This window comes from Neopsephotus bourkii, unplaced genomic scaffold (genome assembly GCF_033783945.1).
Source record: "Neopsephotus bourkii isolate Nb327-2 ecotype Australia unplaced genomic scaffold, CSIRO-AGI_Nbou_v1 NB_234, whole genome shotgun sequence".
In the NCBI taxonomy this organism is placed as follows: domain Eukaryota; kingdom Metazoa; phylum Chordata; class Aves; order Psittaciformes; family Psittacidae; genus Neopsephotus; species Neopsephotus bourkii.
Window position 1 is genome coordinate 4,753,308 of NW_026900744.1, and position 19,105 is coordinate 4,772,412.

Genomic DNA, 19,105 nt, shown 5'->3' on the forward strand with positions numbered 1-19,105 from the left:
CGATTGAGGTTGCCAATAGGGATCAGCTGCTGGCTGCTCCCAGGGGGAAGTTGGTGTGAAGGGCAGGGATGGGGCAATGAAGACCACATCCCCCACAGTGGGTGACATCCACATTGAGTTGTTTGGCTGTTTCTGCCTCTGTCCTGGCCAAACTGGGAGGATCCTCCTCGCCTTTCCAGTAAGCACTCAGTTTCTGTACAAGGTCTTGCTTCTTCCCCAAGTTCCCCTCCCTGATGCACAGGAATAATCCCACAGGACACGTCTGTAACAGGCAAGGTAACGCAATAGCTTGATGGTCACTGGATTCTGGTTCCCAAACAAAACTGCTGCACCAGACACCAATGATTACCCTGGAAGCAGCCTCCTTACAAACTCTGCTACATGTAGTGCCTGGAGCAGAGCCAGCATCGCTCCCGATACAGCAATGTTGTCTTGCGTCTTGGCAATGATCTTTGAGACATCCCCACCTCCTTTCTTGGGGGCTTGCCAACCTTTGAGGCTTGAGAGAAGCTTAATTTCTTCAGTCTCTGCTTTCTGCACTAAGCCATGGGACAGTCCCATACATCCATGGCAAGGGGCTCGTAAGGCTGCGTGGTCCAGCTCCTTTGCTTTCTGCTGGCTGGAACATGGATTAGAAACTGGAGAGCAGATAGGATGCTGGCTCCATCAGTGGGGCTTTCCCAGAAGTGCTCACCCCCCAAAAGGCATTTCAATGGGTTTGGTTTGGAAATGATGCAGAGCAGTCATGCTCTTTGAAGGCATCTTTAGACAGCTCCTCCTGATATGCGGATTGACTCCACAGCTCGTTAGAGCTGTAAAGTAGGTATGCTTTATTCAGCGCTGAGGCACATGGGGTTTCTCCTCCTAAAGCATATGCATTCCTCTTTGCCACTCAGTTTATATTGCATATAATGATTACCTAAACATGAGATTGCTTCACACCTAATACATATGCAAAACCTATTCCTGTCTAGTATTACAATTAGTTTTCTGGCATTTGTCCCATTAGTGTGCCTGCGCAGTGCCTCCTGGTGGTGGTCGTTAGGGGGTCGTGAGGATGAAGGCCTGTAGTTCGTCTTCATCACCACGAGTAACCTCTTTCACATAGACTCAATAGGGTTTCGGCTCCTATCCAAGACCTCAGGTTCGGTACAAGCTGGTTTTATGTATCTTAAAGTAGAAATTTGTCAAGTTCCAAAATTTTGTTACTCTGGCTCTCTTTTGTTCCTTTTCTTTCTATAGGTACTATTTCAACAAGAATGCCTTAAATATTCAGCTATGAATCTTATCTACTACAATTCTGCCTAGAAGCTGTAACTCTTACAGTTCTGCTTCACCATTCTGGCAACTTTGACTCCTACCGTTCTGCTTCACCAAGCACAGCAACTGCTTAAGCAAGCAGGCACAATGTTAACCCTTTATTTCCCGGTATCACTTCCACACTGTCTTTCCAGAATCAGTGTCCTGCTTGTACCTTCATGCTCCTGCTTCTTCTGAGCTCCTTACTCTTCAATAGGTGAAATTTCACTCCCTGCACCAGGTTCCCCATTGACAAGCAGAGCTATGTTGTCCCAGGCTCAAAAGGCTGCACATGCTGCTGCCTGATGGACAGAGATGATGGCAGAGCACCTCTACTTAATGCACTTTTGCTAATTAGTTGTTAAACATGGGTGTAGTAGGGATAGCCCAGACCTAGCTTGTTTACCAGCTGCCTCCTGTATGTAGCCAGGTCCAGCAGCAGCAGTGGCTTGGGGAAACGCAGCCTTGCGGGATACCCCCCTGTCCTGGGCTCAGCAGTAGCAGTCATTTTTCTCCTCAATAGCTGATGTAGTGCTGTGGTTTTGACTTTCGGCCTGGGAACAGCGCTGATAACACCGATGTTTTCAGTTGTTGCTCAGTAATGTTTACTCTGACCAAGGACTTTCTGAGTCTCATGCTCTGCCAGAAAAAAGGGGAAGCCGGGAGGAAGGAGAGACAGGACACCTGGCCCAAACTAGCCAAAGAGGTGTTCCATACCACAGCACATCATGTCTACTATATAAACTGGGGGCAGTTACCCAGAAGGGCTAGATCACTGCTCAGTCGGGCTGGGTATCCGTCAGCGGGTGGTGAGCGGTTTTATTCTCTTCCCTTGTTATTCCCCTTATCATCATTATTATTGGTGGCAGCAGCAGTGGTTTGTGTTATACCTTAGTTACTGGGCTGTTCTTATCTCAGCCTGTGGGAGTTACATTCTTTTGATTCTCCTCCCCATCCCTCTGGGAGCGGGGAGAGGAAGGGAGGGGAGTGAGCAAGCGGCTGCCTGGTTCTGGGTTGCCATCTGGGCTTAAACCACAACACTCCCTAACCCAGTGTGAGCTGAACACACTGCTTTACAGCCTGACCCACAGCGCTGCTCCAGCTGGCAGCCCCTTTAAAGTCTGTGGTGTAAAAAGTCCACTCCTGCACTTTGTTAACATGGACTTTGATAGTGCAGCTCTGCTTCAGAACTGATGTTGCACAGTCTGCATTCATCAGCCCTCCTTAGGAGAAGGCAGGAGACCCAAGTGTCTGTAGCTGGACTGGAACGGGAAGGACTGGGAGAGGAGCCATGACCCAAGAGCAACTGTGGCAGGTCCTGGATGCATCATGGGGAGACCCTCGCACCCTCTCTGCTCTGCTGTGCAGCTCAGTAGCTGCTGTTGTGCTGCTGAAGTGGCTGGAACGTAGGCAGATCCAGCAGAAGATGATGGAGGCGAGGAGGGCACGGGATCTGGCCCTGGAGCGAATGGAGAAGGCAGCTCGCAGGTTTAAGCAAGAGGTACATTGGGGGAAAGTATGTGTGGGAGGAAGGGATTGTATTTGGGATAACTGAAGAAATGGAGTGCTGATAGATCCCTCTTTGAATGTGGCATAGGGCACGTGCACGTTTTGGATCATCACAAATTCTCTGGAAGTTCACCACCCTCCATTGTCACAAAAAGACCTCCTATAAAGACAGCATAAAGGAAGTATTTCTTAATAGAGGCCTGTTAAGGGACTCCTGAGGATGAAAGATGGGACTTTGGGATCCTCTGAGTCAGATCACCACCCCAGACCTCCCCATGCCCTTTTCTCCTTATCCATCCCTACTGCTAAGCCTTTCCTCTCCCATCTCCTTACCTCTGCCCTTCCACAGGGACCTGTCTGCCCCATGATCCTCAAAATACAAGCAGAGGTGGGCTTCACATCTCTCCAGCATCTGCACATGGGTAACCAAAAGCCATTTCCTCCTGCCTGTGCTTGGGTAAAATAGTACCTGGATTTTAGGAGGTCAGGTTCTTGGACATGGGATTTGCCTTGAACCTATAGTAAATCATAGAATCATAGAATAGTTAGGGTTGGAAAGGACCTTAAGATCATCAAGTTCCAACCCCCCTGCCATGGGCAGGGACACCTCGCTCTAAACCATATCACCCAAGGCCTCGTCCAACCTGCCCTTGAACACTGCCAGGGATGGAGCATTCACAACCTCCCTGGGCAACCCATTCCAGTGCCTCACCACCCTAACAGGAAAGAATTTCCTCCTTATATCCAACCTAAACTTCCCCTGTTTAAGTTTTAACCCATTACCCCTTGTCCTACCACTACAGTCCCTAATGAAGAGTCCATCCCCAGCATCCCTATAGGCTCCCTTCAGATACTGGAAGGCTGCTATGAGGTCTCCACGCAGCCTTCTCCAGGCTGAACAGTCCCAACTTTCTGAGCCTATCTTCACACAGGAGGTGCTCCAGTCCCCTGATCATTCTCGTGGCCTCCTCTGGACTTGTTCCAACAGATCCATGTCCTTTTTATGTTGAGGACACCAGAACTGCACACAGTACTTCAAGTGAGGTCTCACGAGAGCAGAATAAAGGAGCAGGATCACCTCCTTCGACCTGCTGGTCACACTCCTTTTGATGCAGCCTACAGCCATTCATTTCTTGGGGAGGGGAGGTTGCAAGCAGCCCTCCCACTTTTTTCCCCCATGTTTATGATAAATGTTGTAAACCTTTGGCTGGTTGAACTGCTGTTCAGCACACACTCACATCCGTGAGCAAACACAGATAGGGCAAACCTCTCCTACGGGTTCATGCAGCTCTCCAGTCAGGCACCAGTTTTCTGCCTGTTTTGGTTCTGTTTTTATGAGCTAAGCCTCAACAGATTCCCCGTCAGCACATTCCCCACCCCAGCACACACAGCGCTGTGTGTGACCACTGCATTTCTACAGGAAATGTCTCCTAGATTCCCATTCAAAGTCACCGCTGGGCACATGTTAGAGTTGGGTATTTGCAGCCTCAACAACAGCCTCTTCTGTTGGTTTCTTCCCTCTGCACCCAACTTCCTGCCCTTTGCAGAACCCAGGCACCCAGACTGCTCAAATCCTCTCACTGACAATGGTGGAGCTGGTGGAGAAACTGAAAGATGGTTCCCTGTCCCCAGAAAGCATCCTCTACACCTATATGGGCAAAGTGAGTCATACCTCCAGCATGGGGGAGATGCTGCAGGGCTCTTCTGCAGTGGGGGCTTTCAGATCAAAGCCCAGCTCATTTGCTGAGAGAACCAGCAATGCTGAAGGTTACGATTTGTCAATAATGTGATGTCTGAAGGGTGGCTTATGGGTACATGTGCATGACTGAGATCCAGACAACTATTGCAGCAAGAACTATCTAAAGTTTTTAAGTAAGGTCTAAACAACGGAGGCTTGAGGAGATTGAACTTTCAGTTTGCAAACTCAATTTAAATACCATTTCCTTCCTTTCATCCATTCATCTCAATACTCTTCTCTGTTCTGGAGAGGCTTTGGAGGTGACTCGGGAGGTGAACTGTGTAACAGACTTCATTCATGGCTGTGAAGATCAACTCCAGAAACTGAAGAATCAGAAGGAGAAGGGGCTGCTCTATGGCATTCCCATCAGCATCAAGGAGCACATTGACTGCAAGGTACATTTCTAATTCCCATGCCTCTTGGCTTAGGGGTGGGAACAGGCCAGGATGTCTCATCCTCATCAGGACTGGCTAAGAGTTCCCTCAGATAAGAATATTCTGGACCAAATATCGTGGGACCAGCAAACCTGCCTTTCTTCTGATGGAAGCTTTGTTTTAAGCAGAAATTTCTCACTTGCTCTGATCTGGTTTTCCCTGGGCTACTCAAATGCTGTTCTGCTTGTGAGAAAAGTTAGGTGGGAACTTTGACATGGGAGGCATCAGGGCTTGTGTCTGTTATTGTCACAGATCCGAACAGCATCTTTCCATACTTAAAGAGCTTTGCTTCCCATCCCCAAGGGCCACATCTCCTCTGGAGGGATGGTGAAGTTTCTGGGCCAAGTAAAGGAAGAAGACAGCGTCATCATCCAGGTTCTAAAGTACCAGGGGGCAATCCCCTTCGTGAGAACCAACGTCCCACAGACGATGATAAAGTAATTGCATGCTTGCCTTCGTGAAAACACTATGATACGTGACCCTTGCTACCTAACCTTGTCCAAGCTAATCATGACTGTTGAGTTCATTTCAACCTCAAATTATTTCTCTTGCATTTGATACCTCTTTTTTCTTAAACTCAGCCATCCCAACAAATTTTCTTCATGCTGGTGCTACCTGCTGGGCTTAATTCCACACTCATCCCTGCACAGATGCTCTGTGACCTGTATTTATGGTTTGCAGAGACAGAATTACTTCACTGACCTGCTCCTCATCTTCTCCCCAGCTATGATTGCAGCAACCTCATCTTTGGCCAGACGCTGAACCCTCTCAACCACCAGAAGAGCCCTGGGGGGTCCTCAGGAGGGGAGGGAGCTCTGATTGCAGGGGGAGGCTCCATCCTGGGCATTGGGTCAGATGTAGCTGGTAGCATCCGCCTGCCGTCCAGCTTCTGTGGGCTGTGTGGGCTCAAACCCACAGGCAACAGGATCAGGTATGTCCCAACACTTCCCAAATGGGAAATCTGTGCCTCAGCATGGTGGCCTGCTTTACAGTAAGAAGCTAATCTGCTTCTCCCGTTATGTTCCTAGCAAACTGGGTGTTGTTTCTCCTATCGTAGGAATGGAATCAGGTAAGTCCATGCAGATGACATCTTACTACCATCAAACCTTTGCTTTTTACATATCCTATTACTGCTGAAATGCCAGCAGCTGTGCTTGCTCAATTATGTGTCTCATGGCCGGTCACGTCTTGCACATAACACTGGTTCCCATTCCTCTTCCCCATTACACTGGTTCCCCTTCCTCTTCCCCAGCCTGACCTAACCTCTTCCATGCTGGACCCCTACCAGTAACTGTGAGGCAGCACCAGCTCATCTTCCCGCAGTGATAGGACCTTTTTGCTTGCAGTGGCATCGGCGCTGGGGCCGATGGCGAGGGACGTGGACAACCTGGCCCTCTGCATGAAGGCTCTGCTCTGTGAGGAGATGTTCCGGCTGGACCCCACCGTGCCCCCCATTTCCTTCAATGAGGAGGTAAGGCCCACAGGCAGTCCCATGTCTCTATTTTCCAACAACAGAAGTAAGATCTTGGGAGATCCCTATCTGTTTTTATGTTTCAAGATAGTGAAGGACCCAGGGAAGTAAATGTCCTTATGAGCAGAGGACACACAGCATGAGCAACCACAGGACACAGCCACATAGCAGGGTTGGCTTGTAGTGATGAGACCTGCCACATACTGACCCCTTCCCACCCCAGCAATGTCCAAAACAAGCTTGTCGCCTCCATCCTGGACCAGTCCCTAAAGGAGCTGATTTCTACTGATGAGAGAAATTCATCTCTCACACCTTTGATTAGAGAGCATGATTGAAGTCACTGACCTTTGCCGTTAGCTCTCTGCTTCTGCCATCTGATCATGTCTTTCTGGCTCAGGTCCCAGGATTCTAGGACCTTTTAGTTGTCCCTGGCACCCAGACAATACAGACCAGTCTCTTACCCTAGAGGAAAAGGCCCCTGATCTCTCAGCTGCTGCTTCTATAACCCTTAGGGATGGTCCAATCTCGCATGTCTCATGGGTACAAGCGATGGCTTTTCTTCTCACAGGTTTACACCAGTTCAAAGCCACTTCGGATTGGATACTACGAAGGAGATGGCTACTTCCAACCCTCACCCAGCATGAAACGAGCTATCCAGGAGACAAGAAAGCTCCTCCAGGATGCAGGGCATACGGTGGGTTTTCATGCCTGTGGTTGCCTGGAGCTGTTATCCCGCTCCTCATAAAGCTAGGACAAGTCACTTCCCAATTCTGCTTTTGCTACCCATAAATCAGGGACCATCCCTTTCTGCTGCAAGAACCATGAAGGGGAAGGCAAATGCAACAGCTTGCTTCCCAAACCAAAGCAACCTTGCTTATATTCCTTGCCTAGCAAACAAGAGAATCACCTTCCTATATCCAAGTCATTCCTTTTCTAACGCACTGCTTTTTTTCATCATATTCAGTGTTCCCATAAATATCAAACACAGCAGTTTCCATGATCCCTCAGCCATTAAATGCAGTTTACAGATGTCTTGGTGGGTAAGCGGGAAGGAGGTTGGAGCAGTTGACCCTCCAGGGACCTCCTCTATCCTAAATTACCCTGTGGTTCCACCAGTGGGGATTTCTATATGGGAGCTGTTCCAGTGATGCATATTAAAAGTACTTGGTGTTTTGAAGCCTCTAGCAATCCTTCTTTAAGGATTGGAGGACTGGAGCCTATGAGAGGTCACAGTATGTGTTAATGCTTTGGAAACAGGCAAGGACGGTGGGCAGATGCTGCTAAGCCAGGTCCCCTTGGAAATGGGGTCTGAAATACAGCAGCAAGGAGGGCCTAAGCTTCCCATTGCTTCCCCCTCACCTCACTAGTGGGGCAGGGCTGCTGACAGAGGGCCCTGAACCATTGGTCTTTGTTGCTTCTTGAATGGGGATGGTTTTGTTGCAGCTTGTTCCCTTTGTACCACCCAAGATCGAGTACATGGTAGATGAGCTGTTCACCAGAGGGCTTTTCTCGGATGGTGGTGTTCACCTGGTGGACTGCTTGTGAGTAAAAACCCCATTTCAGTGTGGGGCCAGGAGACCTGGCACTTGATAGCCACTGCTTTATGTTCTTGTGGGTGAAAACTGAGTAATGAGCAGCCGGGGAGCAGTATCTGAAAGGATGAATTCAGCATGAGCAGCAGCTACATTATAAGAGCAGTTGGCACGCACGGATAATGGGGTAGGGTGATAACGTAACACATGTCAGCAGGGCTGTGGCAACTGGTTTTGTGTGTGATTAATCCCTGGGACATGGGAAACATCACACACTATTAAACTTCCTATGGAGGTGCGGTGAGTTGGCACTGGCTATGGACCAAAATACCCACCCAGCTACTTCCTCTCTTCATGGTGAAACATGCCCAAGGTTTTATGGTCCCATCACTGCAAAGCTCTCCAGAGCCTTCATGGCACTGACAGCTTTTGCAGTGAGCATTTATACCTGGGCATCTACACCCTACATCAACATCTTTTGTTCAGTGTTTTAGATTAAAATGGGCAGGTTGTGTCTTCTACCAACTCCCCTCTAAGACAAACCCTGTTTTGGAAACAGCACTGTTGTTGCTGTAGTTCTGACACGGAAGGCTTGTCTTGACTTCTTCACTCTCTGCCCTTCCAGCAAAGGAGACATTGTGGATCCCACCCTGAAATCCCAGTTCAATACTTACAGGCTTCCTGCTCTGGTGAAAAGGATCTTTGCTGTTGTTCTGAAACCCACAGTAAGTGTGTGGAGGAGTCTTGTCTGTGCTACAGGAAATCTGCAAGGTGGGGGATTTTCTGCACGCAGGCAGATAGACTGCTCCCCTCTGGGAGTGCTTTGCTGCTTCATGTTAAGCGCCTGATGGGCTTCATAGTGAAATACACTCAAATACACTTAGTCCCTAGACCCAGGCTGTGTCAAGTCGGTCTGACAGACTTCTGTGGGAGTTTTGCTTGGGGATGTCAAAATATGATCCATTTCAGGAACTCGTGAGCCACATAAAGAATGGGCTCCAAGAGAATGGGTATCACTAGCAAGTATCGAAACAGCATCCTCGAAGATGCTCTCCAAGCAGCGTGTCCTAGAGCCTTATTTAGTGTGGGTTGTTGTGATTAAATGTATAAATTAATGTGGGAGTAAAACCCCTTCACTGAAAATCATCCCTTTTCTTCAGAGCCACTTCTGCTGCGACAAGAAGTGTGCCCAAAGTGCAATCCCATGGTAGCCAGCTATGTCAGCTGTGGTGTTGTTGACTAATCACAGGTTTTTCCTCTTCCCTCTGAAAGTACCCAAGAATCGCTCAGGATCTCAGTGCTCTCTGTGGAGTGAGGTAAGACATGCTGAAGTAGCTCTAGAGAAAGGGGACGCACATCAGTGCATGCACTGGTTCGTGCAGGTACATGGCTGTGGACAAAGCCCCATCACAGGGCTGTGCAGCACAGGCTGAGCCAGATGAACGTGTCTTGCCTCAGCACCACTTGGGTTTAGCACAGTGTTATCTTATGCCACCAGGGATTATTTTAAGAGCTCAAGGATCCTCATCATGGCAGGGTTATGGAGATCAGCACAGAGAAATACAGGCTACTTTCCTCATCAGGTGGATTCTGGTACCCAGAGTATCATGTGCCAAGTTGAACAGAGGTCTCTGCATGCAAGTGCATCATGGTGTGAAGTACCTGCCCCTCCAAAAGAGACAGAGACACACCAAAATGGGAGTTTTTCACTTCCAAAGTGAATTTGGAAGAGCTGCCATGATCTTTGTCTAAGTGCAAAGCCCCAAGACATGGTGGCATGATTTAACGTAAGTGCTTTCGCTGTATCTGTAAGCACGTGTGAGTCCAGTGGAATCATCTGGGTGACACTTTACCTTGTTCCCAGAGGGTTCACACAGTTTCCATAACAGTGGGCTGACTGCATGTTGTTAAGTGTGTTCTGTTGCCACAGTCCCAAAGCTGATTAATTCTGTCGCCTTTCCAGGTCTGCCAAAAACCTCTGGGATCAGCACGGAGCAGTGGAGGTGATGTCAGTTGGGATTTTTTTCCTTTTTCCTTACTAAATATAGTGAGGGATCCCTGAAGTTCCTAAGCAATTGCTTTGCGCTCTGTGATGAATCCTGGGTTGGAAATGGATCAGGTGGAAATAAAGCAGCTAGGCTCCTTGAAAGTGCTAAGAGCTCAAGGCAATAGATGTGGAGGTCTCTGTTAGTGGAGGATGGGGAAGAAAAATCATCCCTTGCCCTGCATTTTTTAAGCAGGAAAAACATAAGTACAGCCACTAAAGACGAATCTTCGTTTTTTCTGTCTCTTGGTGCAAATCCTTCATTTCAGACATTAGGTGCTATTGTCACAAGCTAAGACCATGCTTGAGCTATCCAGCAGAGACCCTGGCAGTCAGAAACCGTGGCTGTGAACTCTTTGACTTAGGTGGATTCCATATGATCTCATTTGGGATCAGGAACATAGGACAGGAAGTGTTCTCCTGGACAACTGAGTCCAATGCTGCCCACACACTGTGCAGGTTCCTCTTTAAAACTAGTTGAGTTTTCTGATTGCTTGTGCTTGCTTTGTTATTTTTTATTGTCTGGCTCCTCTCTTCTCTGATGGTTGGAAGCCTTCATATTCCCTGTGCTGTTTATTCACTTCCAGTGTATCCATGTTTTATTCCTGCCCTTGTTCTTAAATAGAACTTCATCTCTCTGGTATTTTCCGCTGCCTCCCTTGTCCTTGATCTATTTATAGAGAGCAGTTGTATGCCCTTTCAGCTGGTGTTTTGCGAGGCTGACAAAGCTGCGCTGTTTTGGTTCCCTCCCATAAGGCAGGATCTGTGTTCCCTGGGGCACCCTCTCAACCCTCCCTGAGAAGCATCGTGCCCGCATCCTGCACCACGCAACCTCCATCAGTACCACTCAATGGACATGCTGCTCACTTGCAGCAGGTCTGACATTATAGGGCAGAGGAAAAACCTGCCTGGTCACTGTGCAGATGTGAGTGTTTGGAAGGAAACGGGTTTGGGGTTTTTTAGGTGAAAACAGATTCCTCTCCCCCACCCAAACCACACGTACAAAAAGCGCAACCACAAAAAAACAAACAAGCAAACAAAACCCCTCCAAATCTAACCAAAAAGAAAACTCTTTAAAAGGCTTGCTGGCCTCGGAGATGCTTTGAATTGTTTTCTTCAGTGAACTCATACTCACATTTTTTCATCTGCAACCAAGAGCTGATTCAAAACTTTTGGCTAGAAAACAGCTTTTCTCTCAGAACAAAACCATCAGGTTAGCTGCATTGAGAGTATTTCCTGGAAACCTCTCTATCTCCTTTGTTCCCCTGGCAGCAGGAAGGATGTCAGACTGCAGATGGAAACTGAGGTCAGACTCAAACAGCCTCGTGGCTGGGGCTCTCTGAGAGATATGGAAGACCCTTGTGCATAAAACGTGGAGTTGTGCAGAACAGGGGCTGGACCACAGGACAAATACATCCCTGTAAGCAGAATACGGCTGCAGAAGCAGCCATACAGTGGCCCTTCTGTGTCTACTTACTAAGACAAAGTGGAACAGCTCTTTGGGGATGCATTCATTCATTGCCTGATGTTCAGCAAAGCTGTGGTTACCCAGGCTGCAAAGCTAGATATCTCTTAGATCTGTAGTCCAAGTCTGAGGCTGTGCTTCCTGTACTGCAGGGGGAAGAGCTTAGGCTTGCCTTGCTGTCTCTTGCTGCTGCTTTTACTTACCTGTATCCTGATGCAGCATGAAAGGTTTTGTGAAAATACTTTGAATCCACATCTTCTAGGTTCTCCTACCAAAATAACAAAGCTTCTAGGAAACCTGACTTTTTAGGCAGCTAGACATAATTCTTCAAGCTATTGTTGATCTCCATTCAATGAAATTCAAAGACAAAACTGCTCATATGAAGGATTGGATTAATACTTGAATAAACCAACTCTGAAATGCCCACCTAGCGTTAATATCTAGTTCAGGGCAGCACATGGTATTCTGGCAGGAAACCTAAGGATGGAAGAACAAAATCCATTGGCTCTTTTAAAGCACATTCCAGATTTTATATTACATTTCAGTTGTATCTGGGAAGGTTTTTGTCCTCCCTGTTCTGTGCCATAGGACATTGATCTGCACTGCTGTCCAACAGATATTGTTTGTCATCTCTGTCTTTCCTCCTAGGCTTACCGCACTGAGTTCATTGTCAAATGGAGGAAGCTGAGGCTGGATGTGATTCTTTGTCCAGCACTGGGGCCAGCCTTTAACCATGGCTATGCTGGGAAGCTGTTTGGTAATCTCCATTGAGGTGCCTCTGGATGCATCCATGGTGGTGTTTGTGGGCAGAGCTGGAGCAAGATATTTCGGTCTCTTGGACATTCCCCATGTGTGGTGCTTGGTCTTCCCTCTGGAGAAGATCTCCCCAGAGTGGGTCTTCTCATGCACCCAACTCCATCAGGTGTTTGGATTATTATGGGGCAGCAGTTAGTGGCACATCTGTCCCAGTCATTCATGGGTGAGTTTTCCCTGCATGTAGAAAGCCCAAGAGCTATTCTTGCAGCAGAAGGCGGCTGTGAGGAGAGTTGTCAGAGGGGTGGTAGACCTTAGTAGAAGGATAAGCTCTTCTGAATGTGGCCATCTTGCATTACCAGAGACTCTGCAAGCAGCAGAAAAGCTCATTGCCTGTGACTTGCAGAAAAAGGCAATAGTTTTATAGCTTCCAGCAAACAGCTGGGGTCCTCCATCCCTCTAGCAATGGCCCTTTGGGATCCTAAATCCCCAGGATAGTGTTACAGAACTGGGCATCTGGATTATCTTGAAAAAGTAGCTGGGATTTTTGCCTGGGATATGTGAGACATAGACACAGACTGGGAATCCGATCAAATACCCATATCTGCCTTTCCCAGAACATATCTAACTTCCAGCTGACTGATAGGTAAGGGATAGGTCTCTCTCTGTTCTCAGCACCCATGTGGTTCAAACCTCTCCATCAAAAGTCCCTTTGAAAGCAGCATGTTTTCATGGTGTCTTCACATCCAGCAACTGCAGTCTGCAACTTGTGCAACCCAAATTATCATCTGACAGTCACTGCTGGCCCAGCACACTCAGTTTTGTCTTTCTGCATTCTTTGTGTGATCTTTTCCAGCTGCAACCTCCTATACCAATGTATACAATGTCTTAGACTTCCCTGCTGGGGTGGTGCCGGTCAGCACAGTCACAAGAGCTGATGAAGAAGAACTGAAGTGTTACCGAGGGCACTATGGAGACCCTTGGGATAAAAGGCTGAAAGAGGTCAGTGAAGAAAGAGCTAAGTGTTAGCTGAAGACCATGACTGGCACAGTGACACCTCTGGTGCATTGACCTGAGGCTTGTCTACATCTGATGACAGTGGGAGCTTGCTTAGTAGTGCAGTTTGTATACATCATGTTACTACCTTGCACGCAGTGCAGGTAGGCTGGTGTACTTCGGCCTGACGCTGCCCTGTGCATGTTTATCTTTGTTTCCTCTTCCTATAATGTCATAGAATCACAGAATGGTTTGGGTTGCAAAGGACCTTAATGTCATCTAGTTCCAACCCCCTGCCATGGACAAGGATACCTTACACTAGATCATGTCACCCAAGGCATGGCCTTGAACACTGCCAGGGATGGAGCATTCACTTCTTTGGGCAACCCATTCCAGTGCCTCACCACCCTCACAGTAAAGAACTTCTTCCTTATATCTAACCTAAACTTCCCCTGTTTAAGTTTTAACCCATTACCCCTTCTCCTACCACTACAGTCCCTAATGAAGAGTCCATCCCCAGCATCCCTATAGGCCCCCTTCAGATACTGGAAGGCTGCTATGATGTCCTCACGCAGCCTTCTCTTCTCCAGGCTGAACAGCCCCAGCTTTCTCAGCCTGTCTTCATATGGGAGGTGCTCTAATGTCATAAGACAACATTCTTTCTTGTGCTTCCCCAGGTGTTCTGACTCAGCACCATGCTTACGTTTTGCAGGCTGTAGAAGGAGCTGTGGGGCTGCCAGTGGCTGTTCAGTGCGTGGCTCTGCCATGGCAGGAAGAGCTGTGCCTTCGCTTCATGAAGGAGGTGGAGACACTTGCCCACAGCATGAGGAGGAATGTGTAATTTCTAGGAACCAATAACCACAAAGCAGACAGAGACCTGCAGACTCTGAACCACTGTTACAATAAGCTGCAATAAATGCTGTTTAAAAATAGTGGGCAAAAATCTCTTCTTTGTACAAATTGTTCTTCTTTCTTAGGGTTACATTTAGTTAAAAACCAAAAGAATGAGAGTTAATGCCAGATCACAGGAGTCCATATACATGATTACACCAGAGTGTAACTATATATAGTGTGCATCTATGTAGTTACATATACTTAGCATATTTAACTGCATATATACTATAGCATATCGTATATAATATGCTATATACTATATATTGTGCATATAGTATAGTATGCATAGCATATATACTATATACTATAGTATGTATATATTTGTATACATACTAGTTGCATACATAACTAGTATATATAACTACTATATTATAAACCCATTATATTAATATTATATAGCTATATTGTAGAAATGTAGTAATATATATAACTATAATATATATAACTACATAAAGTGTACGTATTATGTATACTATTAGCATGTGTATATATAATTAATGTATATATACTAGTTATAGGCACTATATCTAGTATCCTATATATGCTATTATAGCTATATAGGATACTAGATATAGTGTCTATAGCTAGTGTATATAACTATATATATACTATATAGCATATATAGGATACTAGATATAGTGTATATAACTAGTATATATAGTATATATAGTATATATACTATATATATATAACTATATACAGTTATGTATAAGTATGTATGTTATATAGTATATATAAGTATATATAGTATACAGAACTGTAGTTCATGATAAGAGACCGAAGAGCTATTTACCTCAGTATTGTACTTTCAGCAGTGGGCAGGAGATGTCCATGGCAGAGTATAACCTGGTAAGTGCAGAATTCCCCTTCTGGTTGTTCCATTGATCTCTTCCAAAAAGAGATGTTTCAGCAAAGGCTTGCAGTCAGCCCATCAGCTTTACTAGCTGCCAAGAAAGCGCTCCGTGAGCTTGCTGGGCCCCTTGCTGAACTCATTCCCTCTTGATCTCTGCACCACCCGGTGGTGATGGGTTCTGCAGTTTAATTCCACAGTAAATTAAAGTGGAAAGCTTAGTTTTATGTAAGCATAAGCTGTGAAAAATGGCTACTGGTCTGTCGTCACTGCTGTTGTTCCTTGTTGTTTGCTCCAGTTAAGCAATGGGAAAAGGAGGCCGGGGAATTGTTATTGACTGTAACAAACACTTGAGGGAAAACTGATTTGAAGCATTTTGTGGCTGTGTTTTGACCATTCGCACTATTTAGTGCTTCCAGTGTTGCTGTGGCAATTGTGTGCTGTTTCTCGGCCCGTTCTTCACTCTCAAGATGGAGGAAAAGGCTGGAAGGGAAGGTGAGAGTGATGAAGGAGACCAAAACGCTTTTAATAAGCAAGCGTACCTTGAAGCAGGGCATCAAGATTCGCCATGATCTGTGCCTTCTCCAAGCCTGCATTGTGGGAGCTCATCATCAAGCAGATGACCTGCCCAACTGTTATTCCTGGCTTCATCTGAGCATGCAGAGACCTTGCTTTTTAAGGAAAGGACAGTGTCCTTTGCTCTGGTATCCCTCCATATAAAAACTGAATGAAGGGAAAGGGTCCTATTCCTGAGAGGAATTTCCCCAGGCATACTTGCGCTCTACAATCCAGCTGCTCTTTGTGGGTGGCTCTGGAATGGATTTATTGTTTCTCCCACTCTCCCCTTGCCTGTCTCCAGGCAAACATTAGATCTAAGGATCCTGCAGCGTTAGCTCCCAAAGGGAAGTTCTCACTGTGATCCAGCAGATGCTGACACAGAGTTCATGGGTGATCTCAGCCCTGGTGTGCAGCTCAGGCAACGTTCTCTTGGCACTCACTTCAGTGATGAGGATGAGATGGAGACATGTCCAGAAGGATGCTGTGTGGGGGAAACAAGACACAGGTTTGGACCAGATGTAAGGATCTGTTCAGGGCTTTAAAGAGCAGGTAAGTGCCTCAGCTTTGCAGAGAGCAAAGCACTTTTCTGCCCTTCTCAGGACAAGTAGTCCATGATGTCGGGTGTGGAGGGGAAAGCAGTGAGGGTGATGCTGAGCTGTCTGGTGAGAGCAGGCACTGAAAATCAAGCAGGGAAAGGCCTTCAGTAGGGCTGGAGAAAAGACATCAGCTCCGTCCCATCAGCACAGTGCTGCTGTGTTTCAAACCCTTCTGTGGCTCCTTCACCATAAGCTACTGGCTCAGGCTGTGGAGCCCTTGCAAACCTGCACTGTTTGCAGAGTGCTTGTCCAGCTGCCTGACACCAACCAAAGTCCAGGTTTTGTCTGTCTTACTAGATAGAAACACTGCTTGGGCCAAAAGGGCTTGCTTTCTATTAGTTTCTCTTATCTCCAGTTCAATATCCTGGCTGTGGTCTTTGCTTTGATAATGTTTCCTCCTGATTTTAATAAGAAGTTAAACCTGTTCTCCTCAAGATACACTTCGTGTAGATAGGTAACTGAGCAAGGCTGAGAGACTGAGTCATCAGACAACCGCTTGTTACCAAACATCTCCAGCTTTATTATTTGGTTTTACTTTATCCTGCAGGGGTTTTCTTTAGTTTGCAGGTTAGACTTTGTATAGCCACATCATTAGGAGCAAATAGAACCCTCTAGAGGAACTGATAAGAGCAGATCATAAGTTGGCCTCTTGCAGATCTGAAGCAGAGCTCTGGTGTAACAGAAAGTAGCAGAGTGTCAGACACAAACATCCCCAGCATCCCAGACATCGGTTTTAAACAGGTTTCAAGGGAGGAGATAGTTGAAGCAGCTAAAATAAAATGTTTAGAAATAGCTTGACATTTAAAACACAAAAATGCAAGTGCTAGGGTCGGTATGTGTTTCACTCTGGAACAGCTGTTAGCTGCACAGATCCTCATTGCTCCAAGCATGGCCTCAATATGCTTTGCTTTTTGTTCTCTTTCCCCTATTCTATTCTATTCTATTCTATTCTATTCTATTCTATTCTATTCTATTCTATTCTCCCATTGGTGCTTTGTTCCTTTGTTTGTATTGCTGTTCTCCTGCTTTGCACTCAGATTTCCTGGCTCCCTTCCTGCCCTACTTACCCATGGTTACACCAGTGAAAAGCCCAACTTCCTGCGATAAGCACTGTGCCCATCTATGGAGCAGCTAGGGACACCCCTTCACCACTGAAGTCTCTGCTGTCCCCCGGTGAGGACAGACCTGTGCAAGACACCAGGTATGACAGAAGAAGCAGGAATGCTCCTGGACATCTGGTGACGAACTATCAGCTTTCTGCAGTATCTTCACTGATGCTGTGTCTGACTTGCTGGAGAAGCTGTGAGTAGGATCCATACAACCCACTTGGCTGTGGAAAGGCCAAAGGAAAATAGTGCAATACTGACAAAAGCAGGAAAGATGTAGAGATGGTCAGGAGGCAAAGCAGCCCCTGATGTCAGAGGGTTGGTATGAGAGGTTTCTCTCCCTGCTCTCTTGCAGTTTACACAGGGAGAGCAATCACAGTCCTGGCTGAGCAACACAAAAAAGGGTGGATAGAAATAGACCCTCGCCTCTCAGCTACTGTTCCTGGTTGTTGGAAAGGTGCAGGTTAAGCAGTGGCAGGTTTCTTAAGAGCTGCTGATGTCCTGTGAGTGTTGGTGGAGTTGGCCTGGAATTTAGGAAAGTCTCATGCTTTCAACATCCACTCCAGGCTGAAATGACTCAGGAACTGGAAAGTTCCCAGAAAACATTTATTCATCCCTCTGAGTCAACTGGAAGAACTTTTGCAGAGGGGACCAGCCCATTTCACTGTGATCTGAGCATTCTGTGAATGCCTTTAAAGTACTTTCAGAGCCGTGTAATTTGCATGTGCTGTTTTACAAACTGTTAGGAGAAGGTGCATCAGAGTGTTTGCTTCCGAACACATGAACATGAGGTACAACTGTCCAGATTTATTCTTCATGACTTTAATCAGAATGCAGTCAAAACTGACTTAAAAATAATGATCATTAATTTAGAGGGAAGACTGTTTAATTATAGGACATTTCTGTCCGAACTCACCCTGCTTGAGAGCTGAAGGTGTTGGATGCAGTGTGATGGCAATAAGTCAGCGCAGTTTTACTTTTGCAAGCAAAGACAGTGCAGCTCTTGCTAGGGACAGGGTGGACTGAGTTGGTCTGACTGCTTCTCTTCTGTGATGGTCCAACGTTGTGGATGCCACAATGAAATTCCAGATGAGCTGCTACAGGCTGACTCCTCTTGTGAAAAGGGTCTTGGTTTTCATCCTGACCCCACTGATGAGTTTGACGTGGGGCCTGGATTCATTCAGGTGAGCAAACATCCCCAAAATGTTGTGCTTGGCCTTGGTTGGTCAGTGCACACTAGTGTGCTGCAGAGGGGTGAATCAGGGAGGTCTATGATATGGACCTGAGATTTGACTTGGGACATCCCTTTGCTTCCCTGTCTCGGTTTCCCCATGGGATAAATGGTCTCTTTCTCAACAGGCTTTTCTCCCAAGCACCCCCTGCTCCTCTTTGCCTGGATGTGGGTCCACACAAAGCCACCCTCTTGTGACCCAGCCCGACCACCTCTGTGTAGCTGCTCCCCTCTGCAGCAGGAACTCTTTCATCTCATATGGCTCCTGGAGCACCTCAAGAGATCTACTCAGAGGGTGCAAAACGTGGGTCTTGAAACCATCCCCATCCTAAAGGTGGATTCAACCTTCACTCCCTGCAGTCACTCCCCACCGCATGTGTCTGCACTGTAGGCTGTGGCAGGAGCCTTGTGACTGCCCCAAGGCAGTGCTGTGCATGGCCTTACAGTGGCAGAAGGAGCCTTACCTCTGGCTCATGGAGGAGTTGGAGATGCCCACACATTGATAGGGAAAGGGGCTTCCTCAGCAGCATCCAGCTGCCTGGAAATGCAGCTGTGCCTGCTGATATCTGCCCTTTGAAACGCCAAGTTGGGTCGGACACCGCTGGCTCTTTCTCTGTTAAACATTTGCT

General features: G+C 47.0%; 1 protein-coding gene across 7 annotated transcripts; it reads left to right on the forward strand.

Moving 5' to 3' along the window:
* Nucleotides 1-2,501: 2,501 nt before the first annotated feature.
* Nucleotides 2,502-14,188, forward strand: LOC133207767 (vitamin D3 hydroxylase-associated protein-like). 7 transcript variants are annotated; one of them, XM_061344900.1, is made up of 15 exons: nt 2,502-2,800; nt 4,356-4,469; nt 4,798-4,941; nt 5,284-5,417; nt 5,705-5,911; nt 6,009-6,049; nt 6,327-6,451; nt 7,020-7,145; nt 7,895-7,992; nt 8,609-8,754; nt 9,256-9,355; nt 9,947-9,986; nt 12,141-12,249; nt 13,102-13,247; nt 13,954-14,188. In XM_061344900.1, the coding sequence occupies exons 1-15, from the start codon at nt 2,591-2,593 to the stop codon at nt 14,080-14,082; spliced, it is 1,869 nt and encodes a 622-aa protein (XP_061200884.1). In that variant the 5' UTR covers nt 2,502-2,590; the 3' UTR covers nt 14,083-14,188. The 7 variants fall into 7 exon arrangements, 4 of the variants coding, with proteins under 4 accessions (XP_061200884.1, XP_061200885.1, XP_061200886.1 ...); XM_061344901.1 differs by having other exon boundaries at nt 8,609-8,708; nt 9,256-9,299; XR_009724156.1 differs by lacking the exon at nt 12,141-12,249 and having other exon boundaries at nt 13,954-14,080.
* Nucleotides 14,189-19,105: the final 4,917 nt, after the last annotated feature.